At 36.1% G+C, this 13,363-nt stretch overlaps 1 protein-coding gene across 2 annotated transcripts in view; it reads left to right on the top strand.

Annotated features, from left to right (window-relative positions):
* LOC113502306 (scavenger receptor class B member 1) overlaps positions 1 to 12,087 on the top strand; it is a 59,282-nt gene extending 47,195 nt beyond the window's left edge. For both annotated transcript variants that reach the window (XM_026883820.1, XM_026883822.1), the window contains exons 5-11: positions 3,613 to 3,819; positions 4,292 to 4,518; positions 5,982 to 6,136; positions 6,527 to 6,648; positions 6,919 to 7,044; positions 7,520 to 7,662; positions 8,036 to 12,087. In XM_026883820.1, coding sequence (XP_026739621.1) covers positions 3,613 to 3,819; positions 4,292 to 4,518; positions 5,982 to 6,136; positions 6,527 to 6,648; positions 6,919 to 7,044; positions 7,520 to 7,662; positions 8,036 to 8,147 — 1,092 coding nt within the window. In that variant the 3' untranslated portion in view covers positions 8,148 to 12,087. The remainder of the gene's footprint in view (positions 1 to 3,612; positions 3,820 to 4,291; positions 4,519 to 5,981; positions 6,137 to 6,526; positions 6,649 to 6,918; positions 7,045 to 7,519; positions 7,663 to 8,035) is intronic.
* Positions 12,088 to 13,363: the final 1,276 nt, after the last annotated feature.

Raw genomic sequence — 13,363 nt, 5'->3', positions numbered from 1 at the left:
AATCAAAATGGCAAGAAAAATAAAAGTCATTTTAGTATTTAGAATATTTACATTATTAGTGGCTCTGACTGCTTTACTGAAGGTCGTGGGTTCGATTCCCACCCAGGAGAAATGATTGTGTGATGAACACGATCATTTGTTCTGTGTCTGGGTATAATTTAACTATATTATGTATGTATTTAGAAATATATTGAGGAGTTCGTGTCTTAGCTATAACTGCATAAGTGAATCGATCACATGTTGTGACGCGGTTGGTCATTAGACGAGTTCCTCCGTGTTTCGGAAGCCACGTTATATTGTGGGTCCCGGCTGTTATTCATTAATCTTTGACGGCGAGATGGCGTGTTTTGTGGGGAATACGTTTTTTTTTATTTAATTGCCAATTATTTTCCTTCAGTTATTATTGCAATAATAATAACAATTAAAGTTTTGCTACATCAGAAGATATAAACGCGACAAATTACTTTAATGCAACTTAATTAAAAAATGTCATTGCATATAATAATGTGTTTGAAGCAATTTGTTTGCAAAACGGGGTCATTATGTAAATGTTTTGACATGCAATTAGATTATAACACCAGCCTGTAACTGTCCCACTGCAGGCCTCTCGTACAGAGAACGAGCATTGATCACCACGCTTGTGAGCTGCCCCACGGTGGGGCGCCGTTACCGAAGCTGTTAATAACACCAGCCTGTAACAGAAGTCTTTTCTGTCCGAAGTCGAAAATACATCACATATTATAAACATAGCCTTCGACAGCACTTGTGTCTGCAAACAAGTCAAGGTCTTGTAATCAGGAAGACTTAGTAGTCGACCTTATGACTTGTATTTTTAGGGATCCGCAAGCAAATGGTGGTAAAATATGGCTTGGGAAAAAGTAACAGAAAAATCTTCGCTTTAAGGATTTTGGATAGCTTGTTTCTAGTGTTCCGTATCGAAAGGTCAAAACTACATAAAGATACATTTCTTTGCCACTATCAGAATAAATACTTAAATATCTATATGTAGATATCTATACTAATATTATAAAGAGGAAACCTTTGTTTTTTTGTATGTTTGTATTGAATAGGCTCAAAAACTACTGGACCGATTTCAAAATTTCTTTTACCATTACATAGAGGGATTCTTCCGAATCCGTATCTAGGCTATATTTTATCCCGGAAAATAAGCTTAAGAAATTAATGATATACTAGCTTTTGCCCGCGACTTCGTTCGCGTGGACTTCAGGTTCGTCCCGTCTAGTCTAGCAATGTAAGCGCAAAAAATGTGTTTTATTACGACCTCACATTAGAAACCTCAAAAAATGTGTTATTCTGATGAATAAGCTGTATTGTGGTAAAGTTTCATTCAAATCCATTCAGTAGTTTTTACGTGAAAGAGTAACAAACATCCATACATCCATACTTACAAACTTTCGCCTTTATAATAGTAGTAGGATATGATAATTAAATGATGACTGTTACTGTCAAGCGAGTCCAAGCATTTATCCAACATTGGAAATTAGATGTAAATTGACACTATTCGTATTCTCCTTAAAAGTTTGCCAACACAATAATTGGAAATTTAGTACGGGGAGCAACACTCACTGTCAATAAAATGAATTTCCAATAATTGTGTTAGCAAAACGCTTAGGAGAATAAGATAGTGCCAATCTCATCCTATTTCCATTCATTCATCGGCCATTGTGAATAGCAGAATTTTGGCCCAGGTTGTACATCAACCATACGATAAAACGAAAACCATTTCTAGATTTTATTATTCAACTAGCTGTTGCCCGCGACTTCGTCCACGTGTTTAGATTTTTCCCCGTCTTTTCCACATTTTCCATTATATCTTCGCTCCTATTAACCGCAGCGTAATGTTTTATAGCATATAGCCTTCCTTGATAAATGGTCTATTCAACACAAAAAGATTTTTTCAAATCGAACCAGTAGCTCCTGAGATTAGCGCGTTCAAACAAACAAACAAACAAACAAACTCTTCAACTTTATATATTGGTATAGATAACTGATATTTTCTCATACCTATTGTTACGTTTGACAAAATCGCAAAGTTTCCATATTTTTAATAGCATGATTGTAATAATATATCATTGTAAATAATAGTGCTATTTATTATTATATAAACATTTATAAATGGCCGTCATTTTAAAAATAATGGTTAAATTGTACGTACTTAAAAAAAGCGTGTGGTGATGCGTCATAGTTAAAATAATTTGTTAGTTATTAATGTTATTATAGTTATTAAATATACTTAGGTTTGCTAGTGATCAGTATTGCACGTTTAAGCATGTTCCCATATAATATAATGTTCCACAACTTTCACACAACGCCATCTAGTGTCAAACTAAGCAGAGCTTGTATTATGAGTACAAGACAACTGATAAACATACTTATATATTTCTAAATACATACATAATATAGATAAATTGCACCCAGAAAGAACAAATGATCTTGCTCATCACACGAACATTTGTTCCGGGTGGGAATCGAACCCATGACCTCCGGTACAGCAGTCAGGGTCACTAACCACTAGACCAACAAGCCATTAAATATATGATAAGCCATAGTTTTTAGCTTGCAATACCTTTCTTGAACCAAAAACCGTATTTAATTACAAAAACTCTTTAATTTACTAATAGGCTTCCAAATCAATCTTTTTTTTATAATTATCCTATACCGTATATTAATAAATCATGGCCAAATAATACTTCCTCAATAAATAAAAGATATCACATTAAAATTGACCTTTTAATGCATTCATACGTGTTTTAATTATAGTTCAAAGAGCAAGGTTTTATAAGAAGTCAGAAAATAATTGTGAAGGTTTACCACCACGTATCAATGGTACTTGTTAATAAACTCTTTTAACGTCGGATAAAAGTAGCCTGTGTTGATTCAGTGTCATCCTTACCAAATATTCATTGAAATAGCTCCAGCCTTTTGGGTGTGGAGAGGTCACACACACACGCACATAAAAACACATTCATATTCATTATGTTACTATGATAAAACTACAAGAATCCCGTGCCTGAAAGGGATACAACCTGTCTTGTAATGTCTAACGCGGGAGAGAAAGGGATGCCAGACAAAGTGACAAAGACGATATGAAACGGTTTAGCCTTCTCATAAGAAGTTTTAATTTTGAAAATAGATTAAAAAAATATATAAAAACCCACGTTTTTAAATGTCCATACTAATTTTATCAAAATAGATATAGCTGTTTTATAGTTACAAATTTCATTGTCATCGGGTTTGAAGCTACCCTGAGAATTTCAGCCTGCTATCTCATCGGGAATTGCCTCAAAAGTGTGCAAAAATCCAACTGGAACGACAAACAAACAAACTTACAAGAAAGTGAGTGTATAGACGTGGGAAAATCGGCCCATATCGGGAGGCTTTTAGGTGGATCACTGGAGAACCTTGGAAAAAGTTTGGGGGATGCCTTTGTCCAGCTGTGGGACGCTTCAGGCTAGTTAAAAATACTCTCCCACACCTATACAACTGTCCCCAATGTGGACTTTCAACACTTAAATTTGACCCACTACCGGGAAAACCTACCTATAAAAAAACGTGGGAAAATTGTTTTTTATTCATAATCTTCTGTTTCAGAGTGCAACGTCCCAATCGAAACACGCCGCCCGCTTCCTCCGTCTCGCGATGGCATCCATCATGGACATCCTGAAGATCAAACCCTTCGTTGCTGTGTCCGTGGGTCAGCTGCTCTGGGGCTACGAGGACCCACTCCTCAAACTGGCCAAGGATGTGGTGCCGAAAGAACAGAAGCTGCCGTACGAGGAGTTCGGACTGTTTTATGGGGTAAGGACTTTGGTGTTTTCAATATTTTGATTAACGTTTGTAGATTTTTTTCGAAATTAGTAAACTAAAGTGTTGTGCGAAACTTTTTAACGTGATTTTGACTTGTTCATGAGTGGTGTAGTTAGTGAGCCAAAATGCTAAACCGAAGAGGGTATCGATATTTGTGTGATCCAAAAATACTTGTCTGACCTGGAGATTTTAATGATTATAAACCCCCACGCTACCAATGCCTCTAGACAGGTTACGTATCTGAAAAACGTTCGCACAAATATATAGAACTGACAAGTCAAAGTCATGACTCTTGTCATGTCTTGAAGATCTTCTATTAGAGCACGTTATATAATAGCAACCTTCTGCTCTTCTGCCTAGATACAGCCCAAATATAAACCAAAATTTTCTCCAAGAAACGAATTCCAAAATCTCTCCAACAAAAAACTTGTTCTAAAAAAACTCTCTTTCCTCCTGTCTCCAGAAAAACGGTACCAGCCCAGACATAGTGACGATGTTCACTGGCGCCACAGCCATGACCGACTACGGCATCATCAGCCGGTACAACATGAGGGACAAACTCCAACACTGGACTACGGACGAGTGCAACAGCATCGCCGGCTCAGATGGATCCATCTTCCCCCCTCACATCTCCAAGAATGATACTCTAGCAGTCTATGATAAGGATCTCTGTCGACTGCTGCCTCTGAAGTGAGTTTTGCTGTTTGAATGTGGTTTTAAGCGTTCCTGTTTCTCTTTGTGAAGATTTGCAAGACTTTAGAGAAAATGTGTGAATTTGTGTGATGAGCACGATCATTTGTTCTGTGTCTGGGTGTAATTTATCTTTATGTTTTATGTTAATCTGGTGTCTGGTTTTTCATAAGATTTTCCTATTGTGAGACTAGATGGCGATGTCGAATATTATTTTTATATCTATTCTATACTTAGAAATTATTGTAACTGTTGAAATAAAACTTTTGATCTTGATTCTTAAATTTTTGGGTAAAGATAAAAGATGTCTGCGTTAGCAAAGATCCCTCAAAGCACTCTTTGGGTTTAAGCCTAGAATTAGTGTGTGACTAACAATCTTATTAAGACAAAGAAGGCTGGATTTAAGTTTCATTATTTAAGGAGTTTAGTTTTCTGTCGAGATTGTCCAAATTGGTTACCGCGGTCCGCGGCTGGGTTGAGTCAGTAAAAGTCTGACACTCCTTTTCGCTCAACCCAAAGCGATCCAACCCCAACAATTATTTCCCATCTGAAAAAGGGGCTTTTTTGTTACTAGTTTCGTCAGTTTCTACCAGTTCGAAATAGGATCCCAAAGACTTAGAACATAATAGGTATGACTCAATAGAAAAATTAATACACCATTGACCAACGGACGACATCAAATATTTTATACCTTAAATAAATAAACCCTTAAATACCAATCGTGTTTTCTAGCAGGGCATTTACACACATATTTTAAATGTTATATCATAAGATCATAAACAAAACGTATATTGTTTATATCGAACCACAATTGTGTGTGTGTAAACAAGCGTTGTTTACATACTATTGTTATAACAATACGCAATAGACGTGTATTGTTTCCAAGGGATTTTTCTTAATAGCTCATTATATGAGAGTTATTTAATCACAATTATCGTATGGTTGATGTACAACCTGGTGTCAGAGTGTATCCCGCCCGTAGACCTCTGACGTGACGCAACACACACTTGAAACATTCTCAGCTGTGTCGCGCCTCACGATGTTTTCCTTCACCGTTTTAAGCTAGTAACAGTTATTTTGTAATACGCACATGATTGTAAAAAAACATTGATGCGTGGATTCGAAATTGCGACCTTTGACTTGGCAATCCAATTGTCTGTCAACTTATGGGGCATGAAAGGTGCAACTTCTGCAATCATGCAAAACGAAACATTTATTATTGTAGTTTTTCGTGAAGATAATTCATTATCAAATGATGCAACGGTTTACTCACGCGTAATTATCGGGATTGCCTGACTAGTTTCGTTAGACTCGCGATCCCTCCGTGTAAGGTTATGATTAAGGACTCCGGTTGGGTCCGAAACTAGTCGGGCGATCCCGATAAATACGGTAACCGATAACGTTTAAACCGTTGCATCATTTAATAACTGAGCAATAGTTAATAATGACCTCTGAAATTTCAGGTTCTTGGAGGAAGTTGAGTCGGTGGGTATCCAAGGCTTCAGGTTCACCCCGCCTGAGGATGTGTTTTCCAATGATGAGCATAACCGTTGTTTCTGTCCTGCCGGCCCTCCGTGCGCGCCCAACGGACTCTTCAACGTTTCCTTATGCCAATATGGTAAGTTCACCATCACCTGAAAACGTGATTGAACACGACTGACATCTTGGTCTAGTGATTAGTGCCTCTGCTGTACTGGAGGTTGTGGATTCGACTCCCACTCAAGACAAATGTTGCTATGATTAACAGGATCATTTGTTCTGTTAGGTGTTTTGTATATATAATGTCTTTTTTTTTCAAACTGCACTAAAGAATTTAATCTTTGTGTCGCGGGGGTGTCCAGAGTCTGGGTGACTATGTGCATGTGACTTGAATGTACGTGAAACCACCAGCACCAAAAGCCTCAAATACCTAAGCGCGGAATCAGGATTTCCAAAACGTAAAACCCAAATTTATCTTCAAATTTTCTTTGTAACATTAATACTACATTTATAACACTTCTCCCCCTAGACTCTCCCATCATGCTGTCGTTCCCCCACTTCTACTTGGCTGACCCCAGTCTGCGAGAGAAGGTGGAGGGGATCTCCCCCCCTGTGCCTGAAGAACACAGACTCTTCATCGACGTGCAGCCGGTAAGTGGACATTTAGGGATAAGCTTTAATAACCCAAGTGTGACTGGAAATGTATTTTTTCTTACCACCAACGCAATATCGATGTTTTTATGTTTGTGGCATCGGAGCTTTCGAACGGATGAACCGATTTTGATAGTGATACTTAAAGCCGATCCTTCTTTTTATCTATCTAACAGTGTCCCATAGCTGGGCAAATTTACGAATCTCTCTCTGTCTTTTCCCAGAACAACTTGAAACCTCGATATTAAGTGTATTCCCTTATATTATCAGGAGATGGGTATAGCGATGCGAGCCCGCGCCAGGATACAGATCAACCTCGCCGTGTCCCAAGTGGTGGACATCAAGCAGGTCGCCAACTTCCCTGATATCGTGTTCCCTATTCTATGGTTCGAGGAGGTAAGCAGATGTTATGGTTATATTGTTTGGGAATTAAGGTTCAGGTGTTTTGAGTGTTGTTTCCTTTTGGGATTACTTATGAGTGTTTCAAACTTTTTGAAGTAATACTTGAAAAACATGTGTCGGTAATTTTTTTTTTTTTGTTTGAAGTTGTGTTCCACATCTAGAGTTTTTGTCCAACACTTTACAAAAATGTTTAATAAATGAGGTATTTTATAAATTAAAAATTGCGATAGTTAATATTAAAAACTATTCTTCAAAGAGTTGTAATATAAAGTTTTCTTCGAGAACTACATCTCTTCACAAATTTTCACTATTATAAGATTAAATAATTTTTGTCCCTCTGACTTGGAACTCATTCTCGTCTACTATACGTTAAAATCTTTAATCTAAAATTATCCCCCTTGTCTAAAAGTACCAATTTTATCTAAATTGTCCCCTTTGTCTAAACCACCCCGTGCCTCCCCCCCCCCAGGGCATAGACGAGCTCCCGCAGCAGGTGACGTCCCTGCTGCGGCTGGCCACGCAGGTGCCGCCGGTGGCGCGCGCCGCGCTGGGCTGGGGGCTGTCCGCGCTCGGCATCCTGCTCATCCTGCTCGCGGTCACGTGTCTCATACGGTGAGAGCAACCTTCTCGAACCTGGTTCATACTTAATTCATTCTTTAGTAATGTTAATTTATTTAGTCGGAACAGTTTCGGACTTCAACAGAGTCCTTAATCTTGAGCCTCCGATTAAGAATCTTGCAGTAAACAATAGGATATTTGACTAAAAAGATCTTTTTAATCTACCGGATAGTTTCCAAAAAACAGAGTTTTCTCTCTTCTTAAAAAATGAACGTGATTAAGTGAAATAAAATCGTGGATTTGTCAAAATGAAAAATACATATTCAATAGTTTTGGGCACTAAACATTTTTTTAGTCAAATACTCTATTCAATCCTTGTGCTACGTTAATATTTGACCATATATTCATTCCAAACTTACCATTCCAGGTCGTCCCACCGTCAAAGCACTCTTCGACTCGAGGGTCACGTGGTGGCGAAGCCTCCTCCCGCCAAGACCCCCAGCAAAGAAAACGGCTACGAGCTCAACAGTAGGAGATAGTGTACTATTAACTATTTAATTAACACAATTTCTGATTAGCTTCAGCGGTTTTTGGGGGTTAATCTCACAATGTAATACGTAAATACCTAGTATTTGTGTCAAAAGATAGGTTTTTTAAGAAACTTAAGTGTTGGGTATGAAGGCTAGGTGTCCAAGAGATTGGTCGATCCCTGAATGAAGGATAGCTTTTCAGAAATTGTTCATACTGTCTTGAGACTATATTCTAATATTCGTTTGGCTAAATCACTCAATTTTGTTTTATTTTTTCGTAAAACTGATTAAAAGTTTTGGAAAGTGATTTTCGCATACGAATATTCATAATTTGTAGCTGAAATACATTCTAATTAGTTTTTATTTAGAATAATCATTCTGTAGTCACAAAGTATTTTTAATCTATATAGCAGTTGTGTTGCCAGACCAAAAAATATTTCAATGGCAAATAAAGTCTTAAGGCAGTGATTTGAAACCATTGCTTGTTTTTTTTTGTTTAATATTTTGGTTTGATATTGCAATTTAGGTACAATGACATTTTATTTAATAATGAAACCCAGTTAATCCAATTATAATTATCTAATATTCTTAGTCACATTTAATAAATATTTGCTTAACTTATAGATACTACTCAAATATCTAACTGGCTTTATCTATCCCGTTAGTATCCAACTGACTAAAAAATATTATTTGCGGTATCCAAGCAAAAATATTATCATAAAAACACGAGCAATGTCACAAGACATCGAATAGTTAAAATAATATTTTTTTAACTTTATAATTTTTGGTAATACGTTTATTTTTCAATTAATAAGGCTGTTTATATTTATGCAATCAATTGCTCAATCGTAACGACTTTACATTTATAAATGATGGTTGTAAATATGTTATTTTCCGATACACATACATTCCATAATTTTAGTACTTTCTTAAAAGACCAAATACAGACAGTTTTAAAGCTCTCTGCAAACGCACGACACGTTTTGTCGCATGTTTTAGTCGCATATGTATAAGCAGCCTTATGTGTCTCATTGTTTGACATTTGTAAATGACAAGAGCATTTGATTGTACCACCTTATTTTTAATTTGAGCGTTTTTACTTAAGTCTGTCATCTTCTTATCGTATGGTTGATGTACAACCTGGTGTCAGAGTGTAACCCGCCCGTAGTCCTCTGACGTGACGCAACACACACTTGAAACATTCTCAGGTGTGTCGCGGCTCACGATGTTTTCCTTCACCGTTTTAACAAGAGAATTCAAAAAGACATTGGTGCGTGAGATTTGAATCTAACTACCTTTGAATTGGCTGTTGAACAGTCTTACCACTAAGCTATCACTGCTAAGTGTTAAAAAGACTGATATATGTCTCCTTGTCTTAGGTACGAACGCTCAGAAACTGTCTTAAGTGTCTGCAAATGTGATAAAAATATATTCCAAGTTTTTATATTAGTAAAATATTGAACAAATACTATAATTGAGAAACTACTTTTGTCGACATCTCGTTTTGTTGACTGTCTGACTGTATTTTTACTGTAAATATTGATTGGATGGGGGCTTGAGCAGGCTATGATATCAAAACCATTTTTTGAACAAAACTGCTGAAAAAAATTTAGCGAAAAATCAGCTATTGATTCTTAAACTTGTTATAAAAGTATCATGCTCATATCAGAGCAGTATCACGAAATATCCCACTGACTAAATCTGGCTAAAAATGGCTTTAAGCATATCATAGCCTGTTACAAGCAACATTTTATTTTTAATCCTATGGGGCTTCGGGTTGCCATTAAAATCTTATGTATCGGTTATAAAAATAGAGGTGTTGTTGGGAATGCAATATCGATAAAAATCGACTAAATTAATTAGTCGATAACTAAACGATTATAGTTAGGTAACTAAAAATGTAACTATTTAAATTTCTATGTTTAAATTTTTACTTATTTCGTTTTATTCGCGAAACAGTAAAATATCGATTGAGATTTAGTTTTTATCGATTCATTTGATATAAAATAAATATATTTTTTATATAAAAAGTAATTTACCGATAGCTACTAGTCTATTACTCGTGGGTCCGTCCAACAGATTCCTTAGCTTAATATATTTTTTACCAATTTCAGATTAGGAGCGGTTTTTTTTATGTATAAGTAATTTTACCTGGGACTATAGTCTACCTTTAAAATTATCAGCGCCCTCTAGACGATCGATGTTGATTGCGCAATATAACTTGTGCATTATTATTGGCCCTACTTACTTAATGATAGTTTTCGAGTTACATTTTTTCTTGCACAATAGCATTGAGCGTCTAGGGGCCGCCTTTCGAAAAACCAGTTTTTCTAACCTGGTTTATAATATGCGGTTACTAGGGGTCAAAATGTATCCTTGTAAAATGTAAAAGAACAATTATTAATTATAATTACACCCTCAGAAAACGATTATTTTAATTAGATGATATAGAAATCTATTTTATAATATGTAGGGAAAGAAAATGTGGCAACTTTTTTATTGATTGAGGATTTAATGTATTTTAGAAGGGTCACACTGCGTCTGGGTCTTTATAATAGGATGTTATTTAAATTACCCTTAAAGGACCTTGATTCAATGCAGTGTGACCCTCTTCTACCCAAAAGAGTCGAGGAAAATGGTGCTTAAAACCACACGTCCACACAACCCACCACTCGCCCGATGTCTGTCACCACATCACACTCACAACTCTCACACAGGTCGCTCGTCACTCGTCACTCAACTATTTCTAATTAGTTTCGTCCAGTACCGTGAGGAAACACTTCCGCGTTAACGTTGACCTTGAGAGGTACAATCAGAATGCAGTTCCCCGCTTCGTACTCCTCAGATAGTTGACAGAATTGTTTAGAAGTCGCACTGAGTATTAAGCGCCTATGGGTTGTATGGTCGTTGTTAAATCCATATAATGAAACGTCACTTACTTTTAAGTCGCTGTAAATTCTCACATCTGTCACTTATAAAGTATACAGACATTTGAGAACGTCTCAAAAGTGAGTGTTGTTCCAATATTTGGTGCTAAAAGTTTTAAACTTTGAAAATGGCTCGAAATGTACTCTACCTATTATTAATAAAGGATGCATTGTGATCTGAGGGCATACTTGCACTTAAAGTGATGTTACAGGACTTGTGTAAAAGAGACGGCGATATGCGAATTGTAGCGTGCTATCTTGCTTACACACCTACAATAAAACTATTTTAAAATGAGTCGGTATGTCTATTGTATCCTTTTAAATCTTAGATTTGATATTTTTCACTGTTTAGGTGAAGTTTAAGCATGTTGTTGCTTGGGGCCAGACACTCTCGGACTTAAGTCTAATACGCATGTTAAAATCCTCTATAATTTTGCATGGCCGGAGTCCAATTTGAAGGAACTGATTTATGTCTTCCATATAATTATAAATTAGGGAGCAATTGATTTTAAAAACGACATGAAATGTCTAAAATACTTAATCCTTGTTATGAAATATTGTTCTTGTTAAAAATGTACTTAATTTTTTTATTAAATTGAATTGAATGGAATTTTTATTTTTCGGTTTTTGTATCTTTTATTCTAATATGACATTGTAATTGAGAAATATGACTACTTATTTAATTTTGTTTTTATTTTTTTACTTACAACATGGCTTTTGACATTTGTTAAATAATCTTGAATCTTGATGCATAGTTTTGACAGCTGTTTGTCAAATGGAATATTTCGTAAAAAATATTTTGTTTGACATTTTGACAATTTGGTAAATCACTCACTTTCTTGCAACGTCTATTAAAAGAGGACAAAATATATCTGTTGTCTTGTCTATTTACTATCTACATAAACTCGTTATTTTTTTGTGGTTCAAAACAGTTGAAATTGCATCAAGAATCTAGATGAAATTGGATATGACTTAAAAATGAACTAAAACATAATTTTTAAATAAACTTTACTTTGAAATTGCTTTTACATCTCCTTATATTTTACTAGCCTGTTGGTCTAGTGGTTAGTGACCCTGACTGCTAAACCAGAGGACGTGGGTTCGACTCCCATGCAGAACCAATTGTTTGTGCTGTCTTTGTGTTTTTTTTTTTATCTATTTATGTATGTATTTAAAGTATATAAGTATGTCTATTGGTTGTCTGGCTGTCACAGTATAGACTTACCTAGCTGGGCCTGTGGACAAGTTACATGTCTCCTCGCTAACGCTGACGAATCACTCAAATGTATTGAACTGACAGGTCAAAGTCACGTCACTTGTCGAAGAGGAATGTCATTCACATACATTTGAAGTTTCCTATTCTAGTGCGATGTCCAGGTTTTCTGATATTATAAAAATTAAAAAAAAGCAATTTCTAAGTAAATGTTTATAAACTGTTTTAGTTTATTTTGCTTTAACATAGAGTTTACTTTTAGCGTTTCATTTTGGTAATGAGACTTTTCATTGGTTCATATTAGCCATTGGTTATCAAACTAGACTTAAAACCAGTTAAAACTGGTTATTGACACTTGATTGTTGCTCAAATTCATTTTTATAGGACATCACGTAATTGTATTTTTTTAAATATTAAAATTGTTCGTAATTTGTAAATAAAATGAAGGTGTAAGATATAAATAAATGGTTGTTTTATTTGCGACTAAAGGATTTCTTATAAACGACTGCACGGATAGCCGAGTGGTTGAGGTCACCACGCCAAACCCACTGTGCGCGTCGTGCGGCGAGTTCGATCCCCACGTAGGACGAGCATTTGTGTGATCCACGAATGCTTGTCCTGAGTCTGGGTGTCTTTGTGTCAATCTCATGTGTCATGTATGATTGACGAAGATTCTGAGGGAGTGGTCCCGAGGGAGATTTCCCGAAGGAGAGGTCCTGAGAGGGATTCCCGAAGTAGTGGTCCCGAGGGAGAGGGACCCGAGGAAACTTAATGGTCCAGAGTTGTAAAGCTTTACGTCTGTGCTCTTTTGTGGAGGTCATTTTCAACCCTGAATTAATTCTGTTTTCAAACAAATACACACACACACCAACACATACGCACACACACAAAACTTACAACTATCATTTTTATGTCCGGGTCCTGCTATCGACGACGCATAAAAATTGATTAAACATCATTATCAAAATAATCAGGCTAATATAATTTGGATTGACATAGGACTGGTATCATATTATAATACTAAACAGATACCAACGGTACTGTTATCAAATCGATACTTTATCGTAAGATTAGCACTAAGTTAC

This window comes from Trichoplusia ni, chromosome 17, assembly GCF_003590095.1.
Source record: "Trichoplusia ni isolate ovarian cell line Hi5 chromosome 17, tn1, whole genome shotgun sequence".
NCBI lineage: Eukaryota > Metazoa > Arthropoda > Insecta > Lepidoptera > Noctuidae > Trichoplusia > Trichoplusia ni.
This window is presented reverse-complemented; position numbering and strand designations above follow the sequence as displayed.